This window comes from Tamandua tetradactyla, chromosome 4 (assembly GCF_023851605.1).
Source record: "Tamandua tetradactyla isolate mTamTet1 chromosome 4, mTamTet1.pri, whole genome shotgun sequence".
Taxonomy (NCBI): Eukaryota; Metazoa; Chordata; class Mammalia; order Pilosa; family Myrmecophagidae; genus Tamandua; species Tamandua tetradactyla.
In genome coordinates this window covers 30,107,944-30,123,615 of record NC_135330.1, presented here as the reverse complement: position 1 = coordinate 30,123,615, position 15,672 = coordinate 30,107,944, and the positions used below count along the sequence as shown (strand labels likewise).

Below are 15,672 nucleotides of genomic sequence, written 5' to 3'. Positions count from 1 at the left end.
AGATTTCGGGAGAAATGGTAGGTAAGTGTTTGTGCCAGGTCTGCTGCTCTTGTGACCTGGAAATATGCTAAAGATTTTTTTTTATTTTAAAACTTGGCAGATAATTGTGGTGGCTTGTAACTAAGGCTATAGATACTCTTATTCAGTTTGTACACTGCAAAGTTGTGTGTGTGCAGGGAAGCAAGTTAGGCCTGAAATCCTGCTCACATTTTACTGAACTCTCTTACGGGAGTATTAAAGAGAGTTCCTATTCATAATTCCACAAAGGCCCCTTTAACTCACTGTGGTATGTGATTGTAGTGCTGCTTTTTTCTTTTTGCATGGAGGCATATAGCTTAGCATTGTTATACTTGAAGACCCTTAAGCATTAAAATAATACCTTTCTCCAAGTTTTACCAGTTAAGCATTTATTTACCTAATTCTAAACAATGATTTTCCTGGTTAGTTCTTCTCTGCTCCTTCCCCTTTCTCCCATCTTTAAATTTCAGTTGTCTTATGGGTTCCATTGCATCCAGAGTATCATCTTATTATCATAATTTTTTTCTTGTATTGTAATCATCTCTAACATGTTTGACTCTGCATTAGAACTTATATCCTAACATTCTAAGATAGTGTTTATGCCCAGTAAATCTTTCTTAAAAGGAATGAGTGAGTTTTCCTTTACAGTTCGCACCGTTGTGTCATTATCATTGGTAAGGACTGATTTGCATGCCAGTTTCAGAACACTTGTTAAAGCTGGCTTAAGCAAGTGAATTTTTCTTGTCTAATGGTTGTCCAGATGTAGGCAATCCAGTGCAGCTCCTCAAAGATTCAGTCATCAAGGAACCAGAGATATAACCATCTTAGTTGTTGGTTTTTGTCTTCACGATCACAAGGTGACTATTATATCTGTATATCTCATATTTTCATCAGAGTTTCAGGAAGGAAGATCAGAGAATGATAAAATCCCTTTTTATAAGGCTTTGCATTTTTGTTTTGGTAGACAGTGCCCACTAAGGAACTGATGTCTACATTTCAATGGCCAAAACTATGTCATATGGCCAACCCTAGCTGCAGAACAGGCTGGGAATTTGAATATTCTGTTTTCGAGCTCTATAGGAAAATAAGGAAGTAGAGGATTGGAAATTAGTGTTTAATTTATAGTATTGGGAAGAAGTTTGCATAGTGGTTAAGATAACGCACCTGGCTTTGAATCCTGGCTTTGGTACTTCTTAGCTGTGTTACTTTGACAGCTTTGTACTTTAAGTGAGTAAAATTTAGATATAGATACTTATCTCATTGTGTTGGAAGGATTAAAGGATTAGCATTTGTTTGTGGTTTGTGCTGTTTAGATATTAGCTGTCATCTTCCTCATCAGTCATTATCACTATCACTAACTAGAGGTTTTATTAAAAATTGGAATTTTAAATTGTAATTGTAAACTCAGAAATTATTTTTCTTTGGGATATGAAAGAAAAGAGTGTTTAGATTAGCAGATCTGGGTAGGTGCTTTTGAGTAAGATTGATGGAAGAAGATGGAAGAAAATATTAACTGGATTGTACTATTATTGGTGACAGTATTGCACCATTATAAATTATAGGCTTAGTTTAAGATATTTTAATTTATTAATTTAGTTCATTTTAGAACGTGATGGTTCTTAGACTCATCTTGAACAAATCGCCATTTTACCAGCAATCCCTAAAAGTTCTGTTCAGTAGAAATTACATCTCTCATTAATGGAATGTTTTTGATGACTTAGCTGTTGAATTTATTGGTATTGTTTTTGGACTTTTCCAGTTTGTAATCATTCTGCTTAAAAAAATCACTTGTTTTTTTCTATTTTCTTTTTAGCCCCATCTGCTTTGATATGATTGAGGAAGCATATATGACGAAATGTGGCCACAGTTTTTGGTAAGACGATTTTATTCAGCGAAATAATCTTTTGTCAGCTTTTAATTGATATGTAAATGTAGCCTGTGAGAAGGTAAGTTTTTAAAACTTTTGACTATCTTGCAACCATAATATTTCCTTGTCTGACATATCTTATAGGTTTGATACCCTTAAAGTAGTAAACATTTGGTTGGTGCATAATTTCTGTGAGATACTTAGGTATCATAGGCCTTGCAGATGGGTTTAAAAAAAGAGTGGGCTCATTGTTAATTGAGAGTTTTGCTGTTTTTGGAAATGAGGTCTGATTGTGGATATTACAGTAGGAGGTGCTGGGCAACAGGATGAGGCATCAAACACTGCTTACTCACTTGTGAGGATAGGCAGCCAGCACAATAAAGTAGACTGAGAAGGACATGGGAAAGGATGTAGAGGATTAAAAAGTGCTGTTTTCTTCTTTTAGCTCGGTGTTATCTTTAGATTATGGCATGCCACATTTATTTATTTGTGTGTTCTTAATTCTTTTTTTGTTGTTTTTTTGTTGGAGAATCTGCATCCTACTTGTAATCAATCTTCTTAAATTATTTTTCTATTGTGTTAGTAGATTATTTTAGCTTCAGTATTTCAGTTGTTTTCTATTAGTCCTTATATTCTAATTCATATTGAAGTTAGTTCATATTGAACTTTATACTGAAGTTGTATAAAATTACACATGTTGATAGCATGTTGTTATCCTTAGTAATGGGGAGCATTGGTGTTAATACCAGTCTATAAGTCCTTCAGTTTGATCTGGAGTGTAAGGCTTCATTGATGGATATATCCCATCTGCCAGTCATTTAAAAATAAATTTGGAATCATGATAGCTTTCTTAGCTTGCATTATATACGTTATCAAAATAAAAACATTAAAATGATAAAAGCTTCTCCTAACCTTTCTTGCCCACCTCTTCATAAGATATCACTGGTTAAGGAATCATTGTATACTCTTTCATCATCTTCTTGTCACTCTTTTTAAAGTCTGTCTTGCTTTCTCAATTGATTTTTTTGGTCCAGGTATATTATTGCATTGGCATATTATTATGATTCATGAATCACTTGTATCTCTGTATTGCTGATGAAATTTTTTTGGTCTTGTGGGTCTTAGTTTAGGCTGATATATTTATCATCTAAGTCTTTTCAGCCTGATTGTTTAGCAGTAGTGTTTTCTTTGCCACATAACTTCATCTAGCACCTCAGTATTCCACAGGAAATCATATATTTGTCTTTTAGACTTTAGATTTTGGTTATTCTGGAAAATTGGATGATCTAGAGCAGGATTTCTCAACCTTGGCACTGTTGATGTATTAGTCCAGATAATTCATTTTTGTGGGGGCTGTCCTGTGCATTGGACATTGTTTAGCAGTATCCCTGACCTCTACCCAGTAGCCAACCCCTCCTCTCCAATTATGACAACCAAAAATGCCTTCAAGCATTGCCAAATGTCCTCTTGGGGACAAAATTGCCCTTGGTTGAAAACCTCTGATCTAGAGCTAAAAGAGCAAGCTCTTAGAGTTCTTGAGGAGCTAGTTATGGCTGTAAAACTTACTTAAGCTTTGTCAAGTTACTCAACCTATCTTTGCTGCCACCGCCACTGCTGCTGCTGTCTCTGTTCTTTCTCCCCTTCCTCTTTCCCCCTCCTCTTCCCTCACCCATTCTTTCTTCCTACGCCTTCATCTCCTTTTTTGTCTTTCCTAGACTAGGAAATGTTGAAATGCTTGTAGGTGGAGCTCTTATTTTTTCTAATTGTCCTCCTCTAACGTAAGTTCACTATGGCATTTTTAAAACGTCTCTGAAGAGACTACTACATCAGTTCAGTAATCTGGCTTCACTCTGTTGTAAAGTAAAACAAATTACTCATTGGCCTTATAATTGGATATGTCTGACCTCTTCAATGAGTCCCATAATCTTTATGGTGTATCTTTAGGTCATTGTTAGAAAGCTCCACTGATTTCATAAATAGCTCCCTCTCCACCCCCCACCCCCCCATTAAGAGTCTAGGCTTAGATTCTTGTTATAATTTGTTATCACTATGTAATTCTCTGAAATGGATGTGTTTTAAGATATTTACCAGGGCAAGTTTTGGTAGGCTAGAGCTAATAAAACTGGAGGTTGGCAGGCACAGTGTAAGACTTGTCATACTGTAAAATTCCTTTGCAGTTTTGTTTAAAGAAAAAGTTAGCATTTCTGTATCATGTGAGTCCTATGATACTTCAGTCATTAAAAGTAACCCGACTTAACCCTGACTCCTATACCATTCTAAGATTCCATCCATATATTAGCATTAAATCAAATTGGACATCAACTGTTTATCCCTCATCCCACATATAATAATTCTTTCTTAGCAGCAGGTTAGAGAAATACAGCAGGAACTTCTTTCACTTTAATCCCACTTGAGAATTATTCTGTTATATGAACTTGTTATTAATTATAGCTTGATTGAAGCTCAGCAATATAATAAAAATTTGGCCTCTATATGATGCAGAAATAAAATTTGTTCTTTCCCTTTGCTCCTTTGCTGTCTCCACTTTGTTCTATGCTTTTCAGATTTCATGACTGTCAAGTTCTGATTTCTATTTTGCTTAATTATAAATTACTGAAATCAACAATGACCCTTTAGCGTCATCATCTCCCAGCAGGTAGAGAGATCATGTCTGGATTTTGGCTCGCCTTTTGGAATCTTGACTAATCCGTCACCTTGCATCATACCTTCTTTATGCCTGTTTTTTTGTGTGTGTGTGGCCAATGGTATGGATCTTTCCCTGCTGTTCTTGAAGATCCTTTTTCTAGGATTTTCTTACTGCTCATAGTTTTTTATATTTCCGCATCCCTTTTTACACAAAAAGAAAAGCATACTTATATTTCATAGGCAGGTATATACTTAATAGAAGAAAACCTAACTATATACATGTACAAAGAAATTAGTATCCATTCTTTATTGTCATTTAATAGAGGAAACAGACATCCAGTTATGTCAGCTCACTGTGATACTCATTTTTTTTTAAAGAGTTGTAGTGTAAGTACCTTACTTACTTACATATGTCCCAGGTGGATCTGAGATACATATCCTCTCTTGCCTCTTTATATCCACCTGTTTTGATCACTGGTCTAAGCACTTACTTGTTGGCATTCAGAACATTGTGTCTGGACTGGTTGGTGATGGTCAAATAGGTTAGATGAATGAGGATGAATTAAGAGTTACTAGGGTAAGAGATGATGAGAATTTCTAGTAGTGTTTTGTACGACCCAGAAGGTAACAGAAGTGTGTTGCTTTCTTGGTTATGTCTGTTCTTTCACCCATTCAACGTTTATTGAATCTTAACTTTTAAGTGCTAGCCATTGAGGATACAGAGGTGAGTAAGACAAATCCCTGTTTCTAATGAGGAAGTAAAGAAGATCTGATAGGCACATACAGATAAGAACACAGTAAGGTAGCTACTATTTCTCAAACTGGGGCATATCTGCCCTTGGGTGTTAATGAGATACTAGAGGCTATAAGGTAAACTAGATGCATCTTGTCACTTCAATTTTATACAGTGGTATCTGTTACTGTATAATTTTAATTTTATAATTGGATGAATAATATCAAATGTAATGCAGAAAAGTCACTTATGCTTTTGTTCCTATGGATGATTTTGTCTGGCTATATCCTAAACCATTTTCTCTTCTGGAAGAGATAGTTTGGTATCATATACAGATATAGTATATGAAAAGTACACTGAATAAAGGAAAGGTCTACTAGATTCTGGGATAATTTCTTGTATATTGACACATTCTTTCTATGAAGAACAAATTTAGCTTGTTCTTCTTGTCATATTATTTGCTCATTTTCTAACCCTGTTTCTTTACAAAAGCCATTTCCTAAAACCTAAAATGCCCTTGTTTCACTTATCCATCAGTCCCTTTCATTTTTAATAAACTTCACATTCTCTTCTTCATGATTTGCTTTATTTGAACTTACTGATTGTTTCTAAGTGTTAAATCATGCCACTTGGGAGTATTTCCTGGCAATGTTAACCCATTTCCTTTTTCCTGAATAGATATAAGTTTCTCCATGTTGGGTTCTTATTCTGTTGTATTTGCATATCTACTTTATGCTCCTGCTTTGCAATAAAAATAAAAAACCAAAAAACATTTAATATGTTATTTTCTTCATTGAAACGTACGTGGAGGAAATGTAGTCAGATATGTAGCCAATCTAGTGGTGATTATACTGTTTCTGGAACACTATACAAATAATTTATTCAACAGATATTTGAGTACTTAATATGTGCCAGGCACTTACTCCAGTTTTTAGGCCTTGTGTTGCTGCAAAGACCTCAGTTAGGTCTTTGATTCTCCATAACTTCCTCTTTTTTACTTATGTTGAAAATGGCAAATGTGAGATAAAAACTATTTGGTAGCCAGAACAGCCAAATATAATAGATGTAGTTTTGTTTTTTGTTTTTTTTTTTAAGTGGAGAGGAGGGAGTGGATTTAAAAATCAGCCTCAATTTATAAGGCTGTAGCAAATTGATAGTAATTTGGATACAAAAAATGAGGTACTTTCTTTTTAGGAATAATCTTTATCAATCACCCTTATAATTTCTTAGAAACAGCATTATTTCTGATTTTTAGAAGTAATACATTTTTATTATAGAAATTTGGGTAAAACAGCAACAAAGAAAAAGTTTCCCATAATAGCCTTATGGTGAATGTCTTTGTTAGTTTATTTTGTTGTACATATTCACATCTTTTTTTCTTTGCAAAAATGGGATGATACTCAATCCATTATTTTATAGATTGTCGTTTTATTCAGTAATACAGTATTATAGTGATGTTTTTTCTCATGTCATTTAATATATCTGTGATTTGGTAGAACAATATTTTAAAAGTTTATTATAAAGAAATACACATTTGTAAAAGGTCAAACATTTTGTAATATATAATGTAAGCAAGGGAATTTTCCTGTAATCCCATTTCTCCAGAGATAACAGCTAATACTTGTTAGATTGTTTTTTCATGGCATATGGTTATGCATTGCTGTATGATTTTTATTGGCTGCATCGCTATCATTGATGTTCACAGATTTGCTTAATCAGTTTCCTAGTGTTTAGGTTGCTTGCGGTTTATTTTGCTATTTACAGATAACGCTGTGTTGAATATCCTTGTAAATAAACATCTCTGCTTATTTCCTTGGATAAATTCCTAGGACTAAAATCACTAGGTCAAAGGGGAGACATAACCTCAAAGTTTTTTATGCAACTTGCCTTCCAGAAAAATTGTGCCAGTTACATGTCCTCTAATAGCACATGAAATTGTTCTTATTCACATATATTTCTTAACCCTGACAATATATTTTTTCCATTCTGATTGGTAAAATCTAGTATATAACTTTGAATCAGTTTTTGTCACGAGTGAAGGTCATGTTTTTTATTCCTGACTAATTTTCATTCTTTATGTAGATTTTTTTTTCAGCTTTTCGTTCTTTTTTTTTTTCTTTCATTTGAACGAATGCATTGCATATTAAGGTATCAACAGCCCCATGGACATGAGTGTTTGCTTAATGAAACCACAAGCATTTACTTTTGTTACAGTTATGTGCAATTTAAATTTGGTAAAATTCTGAGATTCAGTAGACTTGTTATTAGAGCTTATTTTAAATAACTTTTATATACTATCCACTTAATAAATGCCCTGTGGATCTTATTTCTCTTTCTTATCATTGCTAGATTGCTTAAGTTGAAAATGAGGAATAGAAGACTAATAGGCATTATTTTGTGACCAGTTTGTTGATTTATCATTGATTTAATTACCCTGTTTTGTTTTTTTTCCCTATAGCTACAAGTGTATTCATCAGAGTTTGGAGGACAATAATAGATGTCCCAAGTGTAACTATGTTGTGGATAATATTGATCATCTGTATCCTAATTTCTTGGGTGAGTCTTTGGAGTGATTTTTATTTTCTAATATATTATCCCCCAAAATATGTGCTTTATCACTCATTTATTTAGAGAACCTAGCTTAGAGATAAGTAACTCTTTTTAAATATCATAAAAATTTGATACAACTGTTAAAGATTTCTTTAGATGGTTAGACAGAATGTGAAGCTGAAAGAAAATGCCAGAGGTTCAGACATTTGTCTCTTTATGTAATGTTGTCCACTCCTGCAGCTTCTGCTTCCAGGGCAGAAATGAAAAGAAACAGAAAGGATTAATAGGGAAGAGAAGGCCTTGTTTGGGGAATATTGAGGGGAAGGCAAAAAAATATCTTGGGTATGAGGATTCTTGAATGGGGGAAAAGAATATGACTAGAGAGGCAATTGAAAATAAAAATTGACTAAGGAAGATATGGGTATAAAGCCTTTGAGGGGGAAATGGAAAGAAGGGAGATGAAAGATGAAATAGGGAATCCTTAAATAGGAAGTTGGTAATAATATCTAGTCAGAGGCCAATTATGAGTATCAAGAATTCTACATGTTGAAAAGACTTAACATATTGTGGGAAACCTTTATTCTCAGCATTTTGAGAATGAATAATAAACCAAAGTATAATTTTCAAATATGGGTAGATATGATGTAGGATACTAATGGGTATTTATATCAAAAATGTTGATTTTTTGTTCTGAACACTAACATTCTCAGAAATAGGTCCTGGTATCTCCTTGTGTTAGTAGATTCTGGCCTGCCGGTACTTCTGTAGCAGTTTGATTTTTGCTTAGCTCAAATGATGGTTTATAATCAACCATTAATTGAAACCTTTTCAGCAGTGACCTTCCTTTTTTTACCTCTGCTCTACAATCAAATGGTTCCAACTCTTTTTTTTTTTTTTTCCCTCATCAACTATGTTTTCATGAGTAAACTTACTGGATGATTGTACAACTGAAAGGAGCTCTGAGGGAAGTATTTTGAAGATTTTCTGCTGGAATGATAACTTCTTGTTAGGTAGATAAAGTGTAATGGCAAGCTTGGAGAAGGAATTTAGAAAAAAGAACAAAGAAATACTGAATGGTAGGGTGTACTGGAGGACCGGAATTTTTGTGTAAATGAGGTAAAAGAGAAACGAAGTACTGCAAAGTAGAATCCTTTGTCTTTGAACGGGCAAATATAAATTGATGCTGCTGTGTGGGTTCTAGGATTACTCTTCTATCAGTTGTCATTATTTTGGAAAAGTATTTCTCTGTGGTAGTTAAATACAAAAAGATATCTGATGTTCTGAAGATTCTGTTATTTACATTCCTTAAGTAGTCTACAAGTATGAAATTCTGTTTTGTGAGTTTCTTAATATTTAGGAGGTACTAAATACAAGTTCAGAAGGAATATGAAAAATGCAATACTGTTTAAGTTGGAAAGTGATTCTATACTTTATTTTTATTCCCAAAAAATGTATCCAATGAACAGTGAAGTCGTGATTACTGACTTTTTAAAGCTAGAGATTATCTTGGAGATCATCTAGTTTTAACCTCCTCTTTTTATGGATAAGACATTTTGGTATTGGGTAACTGAAATGTAAGTATTTTATGCAGGTGTTTGAAATCTTTTCATTATAGTGCAGTTTCTCTTGTGATTATATATGTTAACCTTAGATAATATTTCATCCTGATACATCTATCTCTGTTTTTCTGCCCATCACGCCTTCTAGCCTTGATCTTTGTACAGTGGTGACCAAATCCTTAGGTTCCCACACTAGATAGAAGTACTTTTCCAAAGCTATGACTGCTGATACAAGAGTGATCCTAGAGCCCACACAGCGGCATCAATCCATACTTGCTAGTTCAGGGACAAAAGATTTTACTTTGCAGTACTTGGTTTTTCTTTTAGCTACTTTAGCCCATGGACACATGAGAGTGTGATTAAGATTTGCTGATCTGTATGTTCTGAAAGTAGAATACCACTTGTTTTTTTCTTTACTGAAAAATCTCCTTTTTTAAGTTATGTCCCTTGACTCAGCTTGAGATTTCATGAGTTGTATAGTTCCTCCGGTTCTTCCTCCAGTGGATTAAGAAGACCTTGATCTTGAGCCTTTTAAAGTGATTTCAGATTTCCTTTTGAGCATGGTAAATTAACTAAGCCTATGTTTTACAATTCTGAAGTAGTCTAGGCAGCCTTGAATCTTTTTATTGATGGGGTTAGAATGATGCTACCTGGTTTCATATGACTTTTTACTTTTTTATGCTGTACAGTTTCCTGAGTCATGGATAGAAGACTGGGCTGGACGATTTCTGTAGCAATGGTTTTCAAACTTTTTTTTCTTGTGTAACTCATATAAAAAATTTCTTAAAACTGACATATATTCTCACATATTTTTTCCAGGATTGTTATTGTAATTGTTATTACCATATAAATTAATCAAAAAATAAATGTTATAAATTTTATAAAGTTTTAAACATAGCAGTTTTTTTCAACTTCTAGCATCTTTTACTTTTCCTCGAACCTAGCTGCAATAAGCTCATTTACTAAATAATGGTGTAGACATAACTACACAAAAGTATTCTGTGTACAGTGTATGGCCTTTATTACAGAAGTTGGCCTTCTAAGGAATCTTATAAACATGACAAATTACCCTCTGTTTTTCCATCAACAAACAAACCACTGTTTTTTTTTAGTATGTACTTAAAACAGCTTAAATAATGATCTCTACCATTTGAGGTAAAAAGCAAAAAATTAGCCTTAATTTCTGTCTTTAAAAAAGCTTAACCCTGAACTATCAAATTCTTAAAAATTTCAGTAGATGGAACACCAGAAATAGGACATGAGCAACTCAAGTCTTTCGTCTAAACAATTCAAGGTTGACCTTTCAAAAGAAGACATAGGTTTCTTAATAAACTTTATTTTAATGGGTTTCAAAACTCAGACAGATTTTTGGTTGTTATTTCCATATTTAAATCAATTTAAAATATTGATTTTAAAAGCTAATAACTTAAAACAACTGCCATACAGAAACAAATGACCAACAAACATTCCTTTCCTTCTGAAGATTTTATGATGCCTTGTTATAATTAACCAGTCTTTTAGTATTAAACTTAAATGGCCAATTGAGACAAACAGTTCTGATACCTTTCTTCCACCTCTGTTTAAGACTGGGGTGGCAGGTGTTATGTGTTATATTCATTTAGCTTTCTGAGCTTTCTGGGCATGCTTGGTACCTTGCCACCTCCAGTAGCCTTTTTTGTTCACTGTGTTGATGACACCCACAGCAACTGTGTATCATATCACGAACAGTGCAACAGAGGATAGTCAGAGAAGCTCTCAATACACTGGGTCTGCCAGGAATCATATCAACAATGGCAGCATCTCCAGATTTCAGGAATTTGGGGCCATCTTCCAGCTTCTTGCTAGAACGGTGATCAGTTTTCTCCTTCAGTTCAGCAGACTTGCTAGCAATGTGAGCTGTGTGACAATCCAATACAGGTGCATAGCCAACTCTGATTTGGCCTGGACGGTTCCAGATAATCACCTGAACAGTGAAGCCAGATGCTTCCATTCTTGGGTCATTTTTGCTGTCACCAGCCACATTGCCACAGCAAACATCTTTTACAGATACATTCTTGACATTGAAGCCCACATTGTCCCCAGAAAGAGCTTTACTCAAAGCTTCATGGTACATTTCAGCAGACTTTACTTCAGTTGTAATGTTGACTTGAGCAAAGGTAACACTATGCCCGGTTTGAGAACAGCAGTCTCCACTCAGCCCACAGGCACAGTACCAGACCACCAATTTTGTAGACATCCTGAAGAGGCAGATGCGAGAGCTTGTCAGTTGGATGAGTAGGTGGTAGGATGCAATCCAGGGCTTTAAGCAGCATGGTTAGCCTGGCATTGCCATCCTTACAGATGACTTTCCATCCTTGAACCACGTCATGTTAGCATGACTCCAGTGTGTTGTCACCATTCCAATCAGAAATTGGCACAAATACTGTTGTGTCAGTGTTGTAGCCAATTTTCTTAATGTAGGTGCTGACTTCCTTAATAACTTCCTCATATCTCTTCTGACTGTAGGGTGGTCTTAGTGGAGTCCATTTTGTAAATACCAAGTATTAGTTGTTTCACACCCACTATGTAAGCCAGAAGGGCATGCTCACACTTCTGCCCACTCTTAGAGACCCTAGTTTCAGATATAGGCCCTCTCATCTATGGACAATTGACCTTTGATAGAGGAGTCAAACGAACTCACCTGGGACAGAACAGTCTGTTCAATAAATGGTGCTTGGAGAACTCGACATCCATATGTGAAAAAATGAAAGAGGATCCATATCGCACCCTATACAAAAAATTAATTCATTGGGGCTTATTGTAAAAGGTCCTAGATTGTAAGCTCTCAAACAGCAGTCATATATATTTAGGATGTGTAACTGTTAATTCTAAATTCCGAGCTCTTTGTATATAACATGGTCTTTCCCAGAAACTTTGGGTATTTATGTGAGACCTGTAACTCAGAGTTAGAGCTTTAAAGCTATGAAAGTCAGCACTACCCCATACAGGAACTGTTTAAAAAGTTGAAAAAGTGATCAGATATTATTGAGACATGAATGAACCTGACCTGGATAGGACTAAGATATATCAGAAGACTGGGTAAAGGACGATAATATCCATGTTTCAAAACTTCAACTTCTGTGTTAGACTAGGAGAGATGTTTGTTTGGTACAAAATTTATATTTTGGGTAGTACATTTCCTAATTTAACTTGTATAGTCAGTTTAGTTAATACCATAAGTACATTGAATCTAGAATAGGGCATGAGATTTTGTTGGTTTGTCAGGGTTAGTGTGATACCCCAATAAATCCCAGAGAGATTTGGACAGTGAATAAAGAAGTATTTGCAAAGTCCCCTTGGGGGAATGGGAAGAAAGGGGGTAATATTCAACTTCCCCATTTGGAGAGTTTCTGATATCCTTGCAAGCAGTACGGTCAACCAAATCAATAGCCTGAGCCCTTGATCTTGGGGGTCACCCCTATGAAACTTAATTCCTGCAAAAGATAGGCTAAGCCTACTTAAAATTAGGCCGAAGAGTCATCCCCAGAGAACCTCTATTGTTGCTCAGATGTGGCCTCTCTCTCTCTCTAAGCCAACATGGCAAATGATTTATTGCCCTTCTCCTCTCTGTGGGACATGACTGCCAGGGGTGTAAACCTCCCTGGCAACGTGGGATGGAAATCCTGGGATAAGATGGGGTCTGGCATCAAGGGATTGAGAAAACTTCTTGACTGAAAGTGGGAAGAGAGAAATGAGACAAAATAAAGTGTCAGTGGCTGAGATTTCAAACTGAGTCAAGAGGTTATTCTGGAGGTTAATAGATAACCCTCTTTTTAGTTTATGGTGTATTGGAGTGGCTGGAGGGAAGTACCTGAAATACAGAGCTGTGTTCCAGTAGCCTTGTTTCTTGAAGATGATTGTATAACGATATAGCCTTTACAGTGTGACTGTGTGATTGTGAAAACCTTGTGTCTGTTGCTTCTTTTAGCTAGGGTATGGACAGATGAGTAAAAAATATGGATAAAAAATAAATAATAGGGGGAACAAAGATTAAATAAATTGGGTAGACAGAAATACTAGTGGTCAATGAGAGGGTGGGTGAGAGGGATGGTATGCGTGAGTTTTTTCTTTTTTACTTATTTTTCTGGAGTGATACAGATGTTCAAAAAAAATGATCATGACGATGAGTAACACAACTATATGATGATATTATAAGGCGTTGATTGGATACCGTATATGGAATGTTTGTTAAGAATATGTGTGTGTTTGTGTGTTGTTTTATTAATAAAAATATAAAAAAATAAGTCAAGGAAGGACCTGACTCCTCATTAAAATGTTTTTTTAAATAATTTTTTATTAATTAAAAAAAATTACAAGAAAGAAACACAAACATCCTTGATATATGCTCATTCTGTTCTACATATACAATCAGTAATTCACAATATCATCACACAGTTGCATATTTATCATCATGATCATTTCTTAGAACATTTGCATCAATTCAGAAAAAGAAAGAAAAAGACAACAGAAAAATAAAACAAAAACAGGAAAATAAAAAAAAAATTACATACCATACCCCTTACCCCTGCCTTTCATTGATCACTAGTATTTCAAACTGAATTTAACATTTGTTCCCCCTATTATTTATTTTTATTCCATATGTTCTACTCGTCTGTTGACAAGGTAGATAAAAGGAGCATTAGACACAAGGTTTTCACAATCACACAGTCACATTGTGAAAGCTATATCATTATATAATCTTCATCAAGAAACATGGCTACTGGAACACAGCTGTACATTTTCAGGCAGTTCCCTCCAGCCTCTCCATCACATCTTGGATAACAAGGTGATATCTACTTAATGCATAAGAATAACCTCCAGGATAACCTCTCAACTGTGTTTGGAATCTCACAGCCATTGACAGTTTGTCTCATTTCACTCTTCCCCCTTTTGGTCGAGAAGCTTTTCTCAATCCCTTGATGCTGGGTCTCAGCTCATTCTAGAGTTTTTCTCAATCCCTTGATGCTGGGTCTCAGCTCATTCTAGAGTTTTTCTCAATCCCTTGATGCTGAGTCTCAGCTCATTCTAGGATTTCTGTCCCACGTTGCCAGGAAGGTCCACACCCCCGGGAGTCATGTCCCACATAGACAGGGATAGCGTGGTGAATTTGCTTGTGGTATTGGCTGGAGACAGAGGCCACATCTGAGCAGCAAAAGAGCTTCTCTTGGGGTGACTCTTAGGCCTAATTTTAAGTAGGCTTGACCAACCCTTTGTGGGGTTAAGTTTCATGGGAACAAACCCCAAGACTGGAGGCTCAGCCTATAACTTTGGTTGTCCACACTGCTTGTGAGAATATTAATAATTCAACTTGGGGAGGTTGAATTTTCCCCCATTCGCACCATTCCCCGAAGGGGACTTTGAAAATACTTTTCCACTACTGATCAAATCACTGGGATTCATCGGGACATCACTCTGGACAAACCAGTAAAGTCTAATGTCCTACCAAGGTTACATGTACTTATGTAGTTCAACCAACTATCTACATAAGTTGTGTTAGTAGATGCACTAGTCAAAATATAAATTTTGTACCAAATAAACATTTTTTGATTTAGTCTCACACATAAGTTGAAATTTTAAAATATTAATTACCATCTATTTTCAGCACCCTGCAGTAATGACATTCCTTTGTTCTTCCTCATGCAAAAACATTTTTAAATTTGTACATTTAGTCATTTTCATTATACACTCTAGGCATTCCTAGATTATACCATCTCAATCTTTATCGTCTATCTTTCTTTGTGATTTCATTTATGCCCCCAGCCCTCCTCCCTCTATCATTCTCACATTCAGCTTCATTCAGTGTTTTAACATAATTGTATTACAGTTAGGTAGTATTGCGCTGTCCACTTCTGAGTTTTTATATTCAGTCCTGTTGCACAATCTGTATCCCTTCAGCTCCAATGACCCAATATCTTACCTATTTCTATCTCCTGATGGTCTCTGTTAGCAACAGAATATTCCAAGTTTATTCACTAATGTCAGTTCATATCAGTGAGACCATACAGTATTTGTCCTTTTGTTTTTGGCTAATCACACTCAGCATAATGTCCTTAAGGTCCATCCATGTCGTTACTTACTTCATAACTTTATTCTGTCTTACAGCTGCATAATATTCCATCGTATGTAAATGCCACAGTTTGTTTAGCTACCCGTCCGTTGATGGACATTTTGGCTGTTTCCATTTCTTGGTAATTGTAAATAATGCTGCTATAAACATTGGTGTGCAAATGTCCATTTGTGTCCTTGCTCTCATGTCCTTT

The 15,672-nt window shown here is 35.3% G+C and overlaps 1 protein-coding gene across 7 annotated transcripts in view; it reads left to right on the top strand.

Moving 5' to 3' along the window:
• The window catches only part of COP1 (COP1 E3 ubiquitin ligase), a 277,716-nt gene that overhangs the window by 20,960 nt on the left and 241,084 nt on the right, over window positions 1–15,672 (top strand). For all 7 annotated transcript variants that reach the window (XM_077157085.1, XM_077157084.1, XM_077157080.1 and 4 more), the window contains exons 2-3: window positions 1,832–1,891; window positions 7,723–7,820. In XM_077157085.1, the coding sequence (XP_077013200.1) occupies window positions 1,848–1,891; window positions 7,723–7,820 (142 nt within the window). In that variant the 5' untranslated portion in view covers window positions 1,832–1,847. The remainder of the gene's footprint in view (window positions 1–1,831; window positions 1,892–7,722; window positions 7,821–15,672) is intronic.